The 16,507-nt window shown below is 36.6% G+C and overlaps 1 protein-coding gene across 7 annotated transcripts in view; it reads right to left on the bottom strand.

Annotated features, from left to right (window-relative positions):
- The window catches only part of Fbxw7 (F-box and WD-40 domain protein 7), a 164,209-nt gene that overhangs the window by 20,701 nt on the left and 127,001 nt on the right, over nucleotides 1-16,507 (bottom strand). For 6 of the 7 annotated variants that reach the window (XM_006501656.4, XM_030252669.1, XM_006501657.4 and 3 more), the window contains one exon: nucleotides 3,541-3,623. In XM_006501656.4, coding sequence (XP_006501719.1) covers nucleotides 3,541-3,623 — 83 coding nt within the window. Of the gene's footprint in view, nucleotides 1-3,540; nucleotides 3,624-5,858; nucleotides 6,288-16,507 lie in introns of those variants that run through there. The other variant, NM_080428.3, reaches the window with a different exon arrangement.

Here is a 16,507-nt window from a genome sequence, read left to right as displayed (position 1 = left end):
AATAAAATAAAATAAAAAGTATGAAAGTATTAATGTTACCAATATTTCAGAGTTAAAAATTTTGGATTTCCTGCTTATACGTAAGACCTTAAGCTTGCCCCAGATGTATTTAAAATTATTTACAATATTTTATCCATTGCTAATTTTAATTTGTTATTTATTAAGCTGAGCCTAGGTGTAAGAGTGGAAGAAAGGTCTTAATTAAAAACTATGAACTCTAATTTACTCAGAATAATGATCTGGTGTTCTTCAAACATCAGTAGAGCAAGCCCTTTCGCTTGCTACTCTCAGGGCGGGGACACCCAAAGCCTGCTTTGCTATTCTTCTTTTTCTCTTGCTCTGCAGATGGTCTTGTTGTGTCACCCAGGCTAGCTTTAAACTCATAAGCTTCCTGCTTCAAACTCTTCAGTGTTAGAAATACAGGCATGTGCCATCACATTTGGCCTCCTTCTTCGTCCCCCTCTTCCTCCTCCTTCCTTCTCTTCCTCCTCCTCCTCCTCTTCCTCCTTGTCTTCCTCTTCTTCCTTCTCCTCCTCTTCCTCCTCTTTTTCCTCTTCCTCTTCCTCACTAAAGTCCCTTCCTTATCACCATCCAGCAATGCTACTGGCAACCAAATGACAAAGCTCTAAGTTGCTAGTGTATTTGCTTAGGGCTGCAGGTGCAATCAGTAATAGAACACAGGCCAGGTCCAGCCCTAACCGTAAGTGAGCACATAACTAAGTATGCAGGCAAAAATACATGGCTTTAGAACATACAGCTCCTACTTCCATGACTCGTCTTCAAGCACTCAGTTTAAGTTTAGATTTTCTTTGTAAAAATAAGTACGAAAGTATTGTTACCAATATTTCAGAAAAAAAATATTTTATATTTCACTGGTTATACATAAGTTCTTAAGCTTGCCCCAGATGCATTGAAATTATTTATGATATTTTATCCATTGCTAATTTTAATTTGTCATTTATTAAGCTGAGCCTAGGTATCTGGTAGTAGTCAGCCTCGATGAGACATAGTTTTTCAAAAAAAGTATAGAGAATTTCAAACAAAATTAAAAGAGATAACTAAACATTCTTATCCAATAATTTAACTGAGATAATGAAAAACACTAAATAAATGAACTCAGAACAGAGTATAGTGCTTCTGCTCCAGCCCTGAGACTGTAGCAGACACACACACAGACACACACACACACACACACACACACACACACACACACAGACACACACACACACACACACACAGACACACACAGACACACACACACAGACACACACACACACACACACACACACACACACACACACACACACACACAGACACACACACACACAGACACGCTGGTGGCTCCTCTAAGCTGGTTCAAGCACCTCAAACCAGGTAATGTGAGCATTTCTGCCTTACAGGTGGTATTAACGTTCAACAAAACTAGACCTGTGGAAGAATCCTCAGCTCACTGAACTATGATAATAAAGTATCTTAAATCCAAAGAGCAGACAGCTCACATCTGTTATCACAGCACTTGAGGATGAGGCAGAAAGACCATTTTAAGTTTGAGGCAAGCTACATAGTGAATTCTAAGTCAGGCTGGGTTACAGTGAATTTGTTTACAAAACAAACAAAAAAAAACCAACAAAAAAACCCCAACAAAACAAAACCAAAAAGAAAAGAATTAAAAAAGAAACACAAAGAGCACATGTAACCTGTACCATAACAACTGATTTTCAACCTCTGACAAATCGCTAATGAAGAAACTCTTAATTTTTTAAAACGGTACATAAATCACTATTTTATAGAAAAATCTTTATGCCTGCACCCTTTGAATTTTTTAATATTTATTTACAACAATCTCTAATATTCAACTAGCAAATCAATCTTTCCTTCATTCAAATCCAAAAGCAAATTCAGTTTCTTTTTCTCCAAAATAAAACAGGCTGTGTTAATAGTTAAAGTCTCCTAAGGAGGCAGGAGAATACAAAATGAGTTTTATCTTATTACCTGTCAAAAAAAAACCTGTCAGAATCATTACTGAATATCAAACATATATGTTACTAACTGACAAAATTGTGTCAAAGACATGGAAATAAATATGTATTGACTCTAATTCTCCTTTAGTAGGATTCCTTGTTAAAAGGCTGTTGCTGTCTTGATATAAAAAGTAGGCAACAAAAATTTTATGAGAATGTGTTCTGTACCAAAAGTTTTATTCTAAAACAGCTGATCATTTAATACTTTTGTTTTGGTATTGTCTTTAATAGAAGACCAAAATAATGTGAACAGACTGAAATCTGTGCATTAAAAAAATTACATTTACAATTAGTTTAACATCAAACAACTTCCTCATCTGAGAAATATATCATCAAGGTTAGAAGGAAAACCAAAATGACGTGAATATTTGCGGTGTCTCTCTATCCCTCCACACCCTCTGGTGGAAGCAAGCGCCCAACAGTGAAATTGTCAGACAGCAGAGGGGAGGGGAGAAGGGCTGTACAGAGAACGAAGCTTTCTTCATCTCTTTAGCATCATCTTGCCAGAGCTTTCTGTATGTAAAGTTATCCTAAGCAGTATGATTCCTTGATTACCCAGGAGCATTAAATATATTTCCACAATTGAACAAAATAAAAACAAACTGTATGTATGGGGTGTGTGACAATTTGTAATGATGTTTTAGAAAATCTTGTATCTAGGCAATGTTAATTTTATTCTGTTTCACAGAATAAAAATAACTAAATCAAAATTTTTTTTTTTAAAAAAAGATCCTAACCATAATGTCCTTGGAATTTCTACTGTTCACTCTGACCAGTTATTCAATAAAAGTGACAGTTATACAAAAGTGGGGGAGGGGACCACAGAGTTCTTAGATACTTTTGTCATTTAAATGTTAAAATTCAGCATTTCAAGTGACATCCAAAACCATGTTTAATTGGCTGGGAAATGAGATATTGTGCTTAAGTTAGTCTAATTAGCGTGAGAGTGGGCAAAGTTTTATACTGACGCAAAATCCAAAAATGATGGAGTGAAGAAGGAAACAAGACTACAATTGTATTTAGTTGTTATGGAAACTATTCTACAAGTGTAGAAATGTATGTGTTAAAACATAAAACCCATCATGCCAATAAATGGGGATTTCTAATACATTCATTCCATGAAGTAAGTTTTAGTAACCGGGAGATTTACCTCACTGCTAATAAATTTATCTTCGATTTGGTATATGAAAGTAGCTACCCTAAAACAGCAGTTGCTATAGTAACCAGAGACATTTCCTCGCGGTTTACTGTTTAGAAGTCCTTAAAATTGTGACTTTGCAATCTTGTTTAAAGAACTCCAGCATGTGTCTCCCATCAGAGTATCAGTGAGAAAGTCCAAGATGGACAGTGCCAGCCCTTCTGCTTGGGTTGAGCCTCATGCCCTTCCCCGTTTCTGTAATGTTAAAACACATTTCAACAACCAACAACACTGAATACAGTAGCACTATTATTCTTCGAAAACAAATTCAAAGAAATGTTTCCAGATGACATGCCCGCCTACCCCTCTATTCAACGTTACCTGGTATAATCTGAGACTTTGCATGGTTTCTTTCCCAAAGAAAAGGAACGAACTTCAGAACCATGGTCCAACTTTCTTTTCATCTATAAAGTAAAACAGATAAAATAAAAAAAATTACTTGGTCCATTATCAGACTTTGAGTTTGCATGCTAATATTTAAAAACTGTTAAATTTTCATGTGTCTAAAATGATGATTATTAGTAGGTTAATCAGAAAATATATTACGCAGTTTTTCCTATTTGCTTTACTCTTATGGACTGGATAGGTAATGTTCCCTTAGTATTCTACTGGGAAGAGCAGTGTTAGGTGAGGGACTAATATTTACCATGCCCTTAGAATGTTATATACTTTTCATTTTTCAGTTTAATAACAAGAAAAAATTTATTAGCACACATAGAAAATAACTGTATTTAGTATGTCTTCCTTACTAATCATTTTTCTTTAAAAATAGTAAGATAAAAATTTTAAATTTCACAACCAGAAATATGAATAACTGAATTTTAAGCATTCATATCATTATACAAAGGTAGAGAGCAAAATAAGCTAATCTTGAATAGTGATTAAAATAAAGAAGAGTTTAGCAAGGATAACAGAGACAGTTAAAAAGAGTAAATCCCTAATAGCAGGCAATCTGTATCTGCCACAGTAAAGCTGAAGGAAAAAAATCATCAACTGCTACATACAGAATACGCAGGAAAAAATACTCTTGAAACAACGAAATGATTGTAAAAGAATGAGTTATGACTAAGACATATGATATATGAGACATGTCTAACATGTACATCTTAAAGGTTTCTCACTATTCCATGTTGTGCTATCAATACATTCAAAATTGCATTTGTCAATGTCAATATTGAAATATTTATTTTTGTATTTCACTATCAATTAACGTAGGTCATCTGAGTATATGTATACAAAATAAAATCTGTTAAGGTTCAACTTTTCCTATTTCAACAGCTTCTCTTGGATTTGCAGGGTCTCACTAGCTACTGTATTACTGCATGTTATGGGGAGATAGCTATCTTCATTTTTATAGTAAGCTGGAACCCCTATTTTGCAGTAGGCTCATTTTCCTACCTATTGCTTCACACAGGAACACATGGAACATAGTATATACACTGTAAATACTAAAAGGCATTAAAAAGATTCAAACTCTGGGATGGGATAGCAAGGACTTGTTATCGTGAAGAAAGTGTCCCAGTCAACACTGGGTCATCTGTGGCTGCGAAGGTTCAAGAAGCTTATGCACAATTTATACTTTAGTGAAATACCTACTGTGGGAAACAGAATTGGCCTGCTTTCTTCCCTCTGGAAGTTTCTATACTCACTTCATTTTTAAAAGATAATCTCCAAATATATTATTTTTTCTCTTTGTAAATAATCTTATCAGAAAACAAAAAATATAGAAGCTGTAATGCACAGGGAGCCATGTGCTTCCACGTGTAGAATTCAGATACTCAGACATGTACCTACACACAAATGAATCCATCAGGAAGGGCAGCCAGTACAGAGCTTGGTAACTTTCGCAGATGATTTTCCTGATCATTATGGGAGTCTCTGACACTCATCTGAATTAAGTCAGTAATGCTGGCTCTCAGAACTTCCCAGAACGCCTTGTAAATATGCTGGTACAAATGACATCTAATTGCCACTAAAAGCAAACTTTATTTCCATCTAGAATCTTTCAATGAATAAAATATTTAAAACATATATCACAGAATTCACTGAGAAGGGTTTATGTTTAAATTATTTTACAAAACAAAGCATCTTCTGAATGACTGTGGAAATCTTTTAAATACTGTAATGTTAACTGAAAATACTGACTTTATAACCAAAAATTAATTGGGTAATTTTTTTAAGATACCACAAGTAGTCCAATCTCTTCAAACATAAACCCTACACGTTTCAGTGACTACACTCCAAGAGTTAACTAAGGAACACATACGTATGACTATGGTACAGGAAAACTGAACAGAAAGGTTCACGGAAAGCCAAGTGAGGCTGAGTATTTCCAGGTCAGCATTTAACGGAGCTACATTTCTGGAGTCTCAGATACGTTTTCAGTGAAAAAATCTCAGATGGAAATGTACATTTTATTTTAAAGCTTCCCCCAGCTCACACCATCGCTCCATACTTGCTTACAACAGTCATGAAATAAAGCAGAATACCAGAATCCAACCACCCACCAAAATTAGAGGATGCTGCAGCCATCTCTGATGATACAGATTTTCCTTCTCAGGCACACACACACACACACACACACACACACACACACACACACACAACCACACAGCACAGGAAGAAAACAGATTACTTACTTTGTAAAAAATCATTTTTAATGTGCCGTAGAAACCCATATTTTCTGTATTTTTCCCCTTCAGGGATTCTGTGCCCCCGTGTGTCCGGCTGCTTGGCAGTCTCTGACAATATAACCCCTTTTCAGGTAGGTATGTCACAGATTCTAACGTGGACATGCTCAGGCACGCCAGAAAAGGAAGATTAGGCAGCGGAACCGGCAGCAAAACTCCCCAGCACCAGCAGACGCAGCTCAGAACCAGAACGCTGCTCGGGACGCACACACGCATGCAGCTCCACTGAGGAGAACTCGGGGAATAATGAGCGAGAACCCACAAGATTATTGGAGGAGACTATGCCCTGTCAAAGCCTTGACTGAACAGATTCCTCCCTCAGCAGCAGAGGGATCAGATTACATCTTCCCTTGAACACAGAATGGTGCAGTCCAGGGTTCAGCAATGCAGACTGCACATCAATTATATGGTGATCTGCTCCAGGGAGCCCGTAAGCACACAACGCACTGAACAGAGGGCGGACGTGGGCAGCAGAGACCGCCCCCACACCACAGCCCCTCTCCCCTTCCAAACTTTCAGGAGATTATTTTTGTGTTTTGTAAAACCCACATTTTTGACGAGATTTAAATAGCAATCAGCATTACCACAAATAAGTCCTTCCAGAAAGAAACATTTTGGAAATGAAATGTATTTGGGTAACCCCCACCCCCAACAGAGGCGAAGCAGGCTACTTTCATTACTGTCATCCTACTGGATAGACTTGGCAGAGGCTGACTATATTCTTCAAGTAGCTTGGGCAGTGTGATATGGGCAATTCCAAAGGGAAAAATTAAGTATTCTTGGGGGAACTGACAACAAAGTAAACCAGTTTGGAGCAAAAGGTTCTTTTACAGAAATTATGTAATAAAAGATAAATTTCACCTGATTGTCTCTTATATTATGATTTAGTAAAATTATTTCTTAAGCTTTACCACACATTATTTTAAAATATAGTTTTCAAGATAACTGCCAGTGATTCTCGGGAACAAGAAGGGTTACCCTTAAAGATGAACCACTTCTACCTAATGCATGTTTGTATCAAGGCTACTTTCTCCATGTGCTCCGTGCTCACTTGGGAATCCCCTGACATTCACTCACCCTGGGCCAACAAGAGGTGGTAGACTTTTACCTCAAAAATGATTGTGGCAATGCACATTGCTTAGCATTAAAAAAGAATTTTATGTAATAATAAAGAAACTAACTTTGCCTAAAGGCAACCTTTCTCATAGAATGATTATGTACAAATTTAGGTATTCATCTTGCAACTTGCTACACAACTGCCCTTGGAAGTGGTGATAAGACTTCTTGGATAAGAAAGCTATTATCTAGTGCCCAGTTAATTAACTCCTATCCTCCCCACTAATGTTCTTTATTACAAGTAAGCTATGTGCCCATAGTTACTTAGAGCACTTAGTTTCTTTAGAAAATAGATTCCTACTATTTGAACAATATATTTTAGTAGTTCTGCATGGTAATGGAATATTACATGAAATATCAATTTTTAAAATGTTTACCATTATAAACATGACATTCAATGTAATACTGTTTACTTCCACATGTAAATTTTATGAAGATGCACATCTTAGATTCTCTCCAAGAAATTATGTTCTACTGTCTATTATCTTCTCAAACATTTACCTAATTCTTATGTCACCCCCCATCAGACACAATATGTACATACATGCTCAACAAAAGTTATTTTTCCTATCAATCAATTCACTCTCTGCAAAGGGAAGTTCTTTTTAAATTGAAACTTCTTGCTTTGGGGGCGAGGGTGTGTCCAATATTTGGGAAAATATACAGACCCTTATTAACTAGTTGCTTCAAGATCAGGGGTTGTGGGGTGGGGGCAGCAAATATGGAGTTCTTGCTTGTTCCAGGCTACTGAAGAATATTAACAAGTAGTTGGACTCTCCTATAGAATTTGTATTGGGTAAGCTTAGTGGGGTGCCAGAGATAGAAATACCTTTATTCAAAGGAGTTCTCATGGTCACATAACTGCTGATTATGGTCATGAAGTTACAAGGAAACTTGCTCATAAAGTTATATGAAAAGGATACACTGGAAAGTCTATACCATCCCACTTCCTTCACTTCCTTCATCTGCCAAGGTGATCACTTAGGAGTGGCCCCTATTAACTTAGCCCTTTAAGTGAAAAATATGTATGGTTATAATTACTAATGATGACTTCCATTTACCAAATATTTAAACAATTCTCCCAATACTTAGTTTACAATGCTAATTTAACTGTAAAGAACTAGCCAAGCAAAACTAGTTAACCAATTTCCTAATCAGATTTCAAAGTAACAAAATAAAAATAAAGATTTTTCCAGCACTCTTTTTTTAAGTAGCATCACTGAAAACCATGCGTCGTATCTCCTTACTACCAGACTCTACATATGACCCAGGCAAAGCAAAGCATTCACATCGTCTGATTTCTGGCTGTCTTAGCTTACAGATGGTCTCAAGCATAAATCATATTTAGGTGTTTTAGTAATATATTTTAAATACTTTTTTCTATCTATATTACACCTGGATGGACAGAAACATGGGACTTTAGCCTATAATCTATGTAGTTCTAAGCTTACTTTGTATTTTATGTCTTATGCTGTAACATCAAGTAGAAGTTCATCAAAAAGATTAGCTGGTGAGTTTCTACTATAGATAAATAAATGCTAATGTCAGTTGTACAAAATTTTAGAATATCTCAACATAGTAAATATGTTTTCATTATAATAAAATAAATTTTCATGCAATTCCAGGTAGGCAATAATTTTCCCATTCTTTTGAAATATTCCTTGTACTAGCAATGCATAAGCATTATTTAAATTAAAACCTATTAGCAAGCTTTAGAGTTGGTTGTATACAAGTGGATGCTGGCTCCAGAAATAAGCAGCACAAAGATGTTTTGAACCAGAGCCCAAGCTCTGGGAGATAATGGCATAGAATGGTTAACCACCGCTAGTCTAAGCAAATGACTCGCTCTGAGCAAACGGCTGGACACCTAGTTGGTTATATACATAAACAAACCAAAACAGTCTACTGTGGATGATGCAAGTGAAGTATGCACATACAGCGAATTGCATCTATCCTCCTTGGCATGACCTTCAGACTCCTGGCTTCCCTACAGCACACAATTACTGTTCCAAGTCATTACTAACTAGTCTTGGTAGTCTTCTGCCACAACAACCTAATGTTATCTCTGTACAACTTTCTCTCTAATAATTACTCCCGGAAGGTTCATACATCACTCAAGTTATCTGTAGGACATCCAGAAAAACATTTATGTAACAAATAACAGTTTTAAACAATTGGCCTTTCAAGCAAGCAGTACAACCATAAGAGTAATTTGGTAATTCAGGCATATGTATGAATATATAAAGTATATGTTTCTTAATATCTACTATACTTAGTATTTCCAAGTTTACTGTAATAGGATTGGTTGTACCATGAATATTATTTTCTTAGTTACCTTGCTAACAGTTAAAAATACATTTCTACCTTATAATAGTAAGAAGATGTGTTTGTATTTTGATGTCAGTGATCTTATTATCATGACAACATTCTACTCTGGAAAAGAACAGGAAACTACCTACCACAGTTAGCTGTCTTGCCCTGAGCAGAATTAGATTAGAGACAGCTCAAATTTTCTACATCAAAGAAAAGAATGCCAAGCATGTGAGGCTGTAACAAACTTTTTGAATCATTACTAACTCGTTGTCATTAACTTTCCTATGGAAAGGCTCCTGACTAAAGTGGAAAGTCAGTGGGAGTGTTCTCTTGCAGGTGCTATCAGCTGGGAAGGAGGTGTGCAGCTCAGCACCCATGCATGCACTACTGCAGTAGGCAAGGCACTGGCTAGTAGGGCATTTCCTACATTCATTAGGAAATTAGCCAGCTCTTAAAATGTGTCAAGCACATGATAGTATATAATTTAAGACTTTTTCTTCGTCTATTAAATGTATAGTAAAATAAGAAAGGACAAGGGCATGGACACACACACACACACACACACACACACCCCACACACAGGGTGGGGAAGCGGAGCTTTTAGAACCCATAATAAAATTAGTTTTAAAAATATCGAACTCTCGTTTTCCAAAATACCCTCCAACTAAACCAACACTATAGTATTAATGCATAGCTACCCAACATTAAACACAATATATAATTTAAAATAAATATGAAAAACACAAAAAGATTTTATACAAAAATTGTAACCATAGTAAATCAAACTGTAAATGAACATAAAGCTCAGACTTTAAAAGTTTTATTTAACTAAATATAACTGTAAAAATAGTATTTATTTATTTTTCTGTAAGTTCAAACTATCTAAAAGCCTCTTTACAGAGAGAGATGCAGCCTCTGGTAATCTGGCACAATCAATTACAAAGTCAATGCAAAGATTATAATATGCACATGTGCACATGTATGTGAATGTACAAAAATATAAATGTCCACACATTCAGAACTTACACACAATAATGAAGGTTAGAGTTTCATTTAACACAGTCACAGAAGAAAATAAAGCTAGAAGTTTTATTTGCTTCTAGGATATATATTTCTGTAGAATTGTCAGGGATTTGGTAGGAAGTCAGCATACCTCACAATATAGTACACACCTGTGCACTAGGCCAACAATCCATGCAAGCTACCCTCAATCTACTAACAAGTATTGCGTTTCTCTATCTCACACTTTAGATCTAAAATACAATACCACTACCTTAAATGTATGTGTTATTAGTTGTTTCCTCTTAAAACTGTACTGTAAACTTATTCTTATATTTTCTGTAAAGAAAATGTCATAAAAATATAAAAGGTTGACTTTAGGAAAAACAAAATAGTAACTAATACACAGTCAAGATGAAATTTACTTTCCTTCAGTGGAAAGCTTACAGCCCAATTTACTATTTTCTTCATCCACGTCTATATTTATTGGAGCTGGCTATGAAGTTCAAATCTACTTGAGAAAAGTTTTCATGTATATGAAATCTTGTGTGTGAATACCAATCTTGTATTCACTTACAAATGTTTAAAATCCTGGAACTAATTTCTTAAATTAGTGATTAGTCATGACAAAGAGGCATCTAAAAAAGCTAAAAACTAAGAAATAAAAGGAGTGTTTTACCTATTGAACCAACAAAACACTTGAGTACCAGGAAGCCATCCATATACCATGGAGTGGACCTGGAGCCATCTAATCTAATCTTTCTTTGTGATGAACTTGAGGCGCAGACTCTGAGGAGTAACTTTGGCTCAAACGTCAGTGTGCCTTCGGCCACTTGGCACATGAGTTGTGTGGGGAATGAGTGGTAGTACTCCTCAGATACTTACATACCCTAAGGGACTGTGAGGACTCTCCGAATGTCTAACAGGTATTAAGTACCCTACAAATGGTAACTGCCATTAATGGTGACAATAGTAAGAACAGGTGTCCTGCCAGGATGTGGGCTCTGTTTCCAGAGCTCAACTTCGCTTTCTAGTTCCCATTACAAGGTAGTGGGTCAAGCTGACAGACATTGCTTTAAAAAAAAAAAAAAGGTGCTCTGCTTTCAGAGGACTGGTTCCCTGGTCATTACAAGCATGCCTCTACTGCAGGTAGGAAGTCTGAGGCAAGTGGCAATGAGGAAAGGATGGCAGACACTGGGTAGAGAAAGCTAGGTTAGAACCCCACCAACTAAGACAAAATTATGCTGGGGAGGAAAAAGGTCCCCTCTGTGAACCAAAATGTAAACTTACAGCCATTACTAACCTGCAGAACTAATAATGGTAAGACTTCTCATCACTGCTCTTAGAGGGTTCATTACATGGTAATCCATGTACTGCCATCGACTGACTCAATTACCTAATGTGGAAGTTACAGTGTTCTTTAATGTATTAGCCAATCTATCTTAATTCATGGGAGAATCCCACAAGCCTTTCTATACAAGGAGAACTTACAGGAATGTATAAGTAGGCATGAGGACTGCTTTGGTTTTTTTGTTTGTTTGTTTCACTTTAGTAATGACTAGTAAGAGGTCTTCCTGTTACAACATACACTCATACCAGAACTGATACATACAAGCAAGTTGTGCTCTTGAACACAGTAGTGGGGGAACAGTCCAGAGAAATTTCCCAACCATTATTAAAATGTTATACTCCTCAATGTATCTCAGGGAAGCAGAGGGGGAACATGACTAATTGATTTCCACTAACAGGACCCTTACTATTCATAAACTCAGTTTGTTTTGAATTTTTTCATCCTGTTCTACCATCAGCCCTTAACCCCATGCCTCTCTCCCGTTTACACCTCCAAACCTTTCTTTCTAAAACACGTACCACACTACTGTTCATTACATATCAAACTGGAGGAGGACTACTTTGAAGTTCAATAATGGCCCCTTTAGGAAGAGAGAAGAAAAACCTAAATATAAAAATGTTAATGGTGGCAGTCTAAATTGCTCTGTAAGCTTTCCCCTTCTTTCCTCACCTGTCAATAAATAAACAAGCTTGATGCATTTTGAGCACTCATTTGTGTATGCCTGAGCAGTGTACTAGGAAACAAACACAGGAAGCTCCTATCAGCGCTAAGACACAGAGCGGGGTGCTATGAAACAAGTGAGCAGTTACAAGGATAGAGGAATCTGGAATGGTAGCACCTAGGAGACAACTTTTCAGCCCAGGTTCAGGTTCAGCAAGGATAGGACAAGTTTGTCTAGGCTGAAGCAATGGTAAAAGGTCAAGATCAGAACACTAAGGATCTTGCAGACCACTATCAAGAGTTTGAAAGTTGTGAATCATTAAAAGGCTTCTAAAATGGAATGATTAACACAATTTCCCTGTATACTGTCTGCCCATATTCTTCCGTGTATTCTCAGCATTGTAAAGTTGAAGATCATTCACAAAGCAATCATTACTTTTTGAAATAAGAGATACAATTAGGTCTCTGCTATGCAAGCATTGGCCTGAGATTGGATCACCAACACCTACATAGGAGTCAGGCAAAGTAGACTGTGCCTATCTGTAACTCTAGTGTTGGGGGAAGAGGGTGAAGAGAGGAAGACCCCAGGGCTTGCTGCCCAGAGTGCCTAGCCAAATCAGCATCAGACTAAGTGAGAGACTGAGTCTCAAAATTTAAGATGGAAAGCTATAAGGCACTATGCCCAATGTTGACTTCTGGCCTCTATTCATCTGCAGGCACATGTGCACATACCCACATGAAGAGACATGGTAAAAAGTATAAACAGTATTTGCCTTGTTTTCAACATATATATTATTTACCCCTTCATCCTGTCATGATTTACCACACCCTGAAACCAGCTCTCAATCAACCCCCTATTTCAAAGACCACTAAACTTGGACCAAGAAGAGAACTGAAGAGCAGGTAACCCCCAATCCCTAAATGCTGTGCACCACTTGTAAAGCACCATTTGAGGTTCTGCTAACTCACTTCCGGTCCACCATTACAGCCCTTATCTCACTGCTCTTCTGTTTTCTACATTCTCATCTGACTTCTGCATTTGATAATTTACTTTTTAAAAGAGCGACTGGGCTCAGATGACCAATGACTATTATGGTATTGCCAGTATTTGTTTTAGCAAATGTCTACTACAATAAAAGATGCACTTAGTTTCAGTTATTGGAGCTGAAAGGACATTTCATCGTGAACTATTCTCTGTGACCATAAAAGAACACAGAGCATAACTGCAGAGCCTCCAAGTTAAAGGAGACCTTCAACAAAAGTGCACTTGCTCTGGCCTGGTTGACATGGAGTCATCAGATCAGCCCTAGAACTCTCTGACTTGCTATGTGTTGCTCAACTGACTTTGACAACTGTATTCAGGTGACAATATTTGGATGGTAGATACATAAAGTCAGATTCAAACACTAAACTTTTAGAAACTGGCATTTCTTTTTCACCAATTCAGTAATTATATAAAATTTAAAATAACAAATAATTTTATTCAATTTCCTTTTTTTTTTTTTGAGACAGAGTCACACTACACAGCCCTAACTGACCTGTTAAAAATATTTTTGAAACTCTAATCATTATAATGACTGGGAATATAAACTTACTTCGCTTGAATACCTACTCTGCATTGGTTGTACGCTAATAAACAAAACACCACACTCTTTATGAATGTACATCAGAGTTCTTACTTGCTCTTTTAAGTATTCAAGCATCTAATGTAATGTCCAAGTGAGCACGGAAGAACCCAGTGATCACCCCATTATGTTTAAAAAGAAAGGTGCTAAATAGTCATATCAAAAGCACCACTTTACATTTAAAGCAGTTACTGAGTGTGTATAATTTAACAAATTGCAAGAATTATGAGCAGCATAATGTTTACAAGATCCCCTGCTTATTCAGGAGATTTTAGAATCTCCTCAATTTGAATACAAAAGCATATTGCTGGAAACAGACATGCCATTAGTAGAGTTACACATAATCTTTTGTTATAGTCCTTTTGTTTATTCACTTTAAAACAAATAAGACATGCTCTAAAGATATCTAACAGTAAGACCTTGGGGACCCCAAATGTCTAAAAATTAACTTTAAATGTTGTTTAGATACCTAACTTCAAAGGATTATTTTTCTGCACTGGTATTGACTTTTCCACACGAAGGCGTAGAACGGAAGGGCAGACTAGGGGCAGATGCTGTGGAGGAGCTGAGACCTGCTCTGGATCTGGACAAGAAGGACGCTAGAACATTTTAAAACTAAATTCTAAATTTTCACAAATTTAAGTTTGCAAGTCACTACGTGTGAATTTTACAAGAAGAATAATCACATATTAGATGTAGCTAAAATTCAAACTTAAAACTATCAAAAAGATAATTAACTTCAATATAATCTTAAAATAATTTATTTAGGTATCTGTCAGGTCTTAAGATAAAGACATACACTCACAGATAAATAATTTCTTCTTCATGGTAAGCCTTTCCTTTAAAAATTATTTTATAGAGAGAAAATAGCACATTAAAAAATCTTAAAGATATTTCAAAATAGATGATGACTTGATAATGAACATGATCACCATCAGCAAAGATGAAATTAAATGGTTCTTTCTAAAACATTTTCACTCTCCTAGTTTTTATTAAACAATTGCAACAAACAGATTTTGCCAGGCCAAGTTATAATTTACCTTACTACTCTACTCATTTGAAAACTCGTATTTTATGGATCTACTAAACTGTTTACACACAGGTAGCACAGGAAACGGTGATAACTAGGAATCATTTACAGAGTGATCCTTCATCCGTAAACTCTACTGCAATAGGATCAACTTCAGCCTAACATTCTCAGTCATACAATGGGTTCTTATGTTCTAAACGATGAAGGAAAAGGTAGAAAATTAATTAGGAATTAAGGGTTTTTTGGTTTTTAAACATCTACCACATTTGAGAAAGTATTGAGCCAAAGTCAGCAAAATTCTAGCTATCTAGACATTAAGCAAAACAAGATGCAAGCTGATCAAGATGGAGCTGTCTCTATCCTAGAAGACCTCCCACATTCTCAAAGAAGAGTAGGCTGGTCAATCAGAGAAGACAAATGGGCATAATTAATAACTAATATTCCTCAGCTCATATGATGATAATGCAGTTAGGCATGTGATAATATTTTACTCTAAAACAATAAAGGGAAAATAGTCACTAGATTTTAATATGATTGAGTGTCCCTTCAGTAGCCACAATGAAAGAGGCTATATATGTATGTTATTCTTTTTGAGTCTGAATAAGCAATTCATTTACCCAAAGATGCCCTTTTAGGAAAATGGTATACACTGGGAAGAGAACTCACCAAGTCATGCCTCTTCCAGCTGCTTTTGTTCATTGGGTCATGAAAACTGTACAACAGCCTTATGAAGACAGTGCTATGATGATAACCTCTATTTTATATGAGGAAAGAGGCCAAGAGTTCACTAATTTTCCCAGGGCCAGAAAAACATGGTAGTAGAACCAGATCTTGGCCTCCAATTATAGAATAAAATAGAGTTCTCTAAATTGAGGTAAGACATATTGGTATTTCGGATATTCTAGGATGTTTTCTGAGCTGTGTCAGCATGCAAAGGTATCATATGTGGATGGAATCTGCACCAAAGCCAAGGCAGACACAGAGAAAAGACAAACTAGCTACCAGGGAGCCAGATGTGTTCACTGATGAACTGCGTGTATGAATTTACCAAAAGAAGCAAGAGTTGATACACAACTGCTAATTTCCCCTTGCTAAGAACAACTTCCTTTATCCTTGGTATTACATATATTAAGACTCAGCAGTTACTAGTGGGCAGAGGAAGAAAATATAAAATTGATCATAACACATTAAGTTTGCTTCCTTTTTCTAATCCCTCTAAGAACTTTAAATTTTTCAAAATGTTATCTATTTTCCGTGTGTGTGTGTGTGTGTGTGTGTGTGTGTGTGTGTGTGTGCCCCTGCTCATTTCCAATGTGCATCATGAGTACGCAAGCATCTGTGGATGCCACAAGAAGGTGTCAAAGCCCCTAGTCTGCAGTTACAGGTGGTTGTGAGCCACCAGACGAGGTTGCTAAACACTGAACCCAGGCCCTCTGCAAGAGCAGCAGGTGCTCTTACCTGCTGAGCTGGTTCTCCAGCCCTTTGAAGAACTTAGGTTCTACCC

Source organism: Mus musculus, chromosome 3 (assembly GCF_000001635.26).
Source record: "Mus musculus strain C57BL/6J chromosome 3, GRCm38.p6 C57BL/6J".
In the NCBI taxonomy this organism is placed as follows: Eukaryota; Metazoa; Chordata; class Mammalia; order Rodentia; family Muridae; genus Mus; species Mus musculus.
The sequence above is the reverse complement of the archived record's forward strand: the minus strand, read 5'-3'. Positions and strand labels throughout refer to the sequence as shown.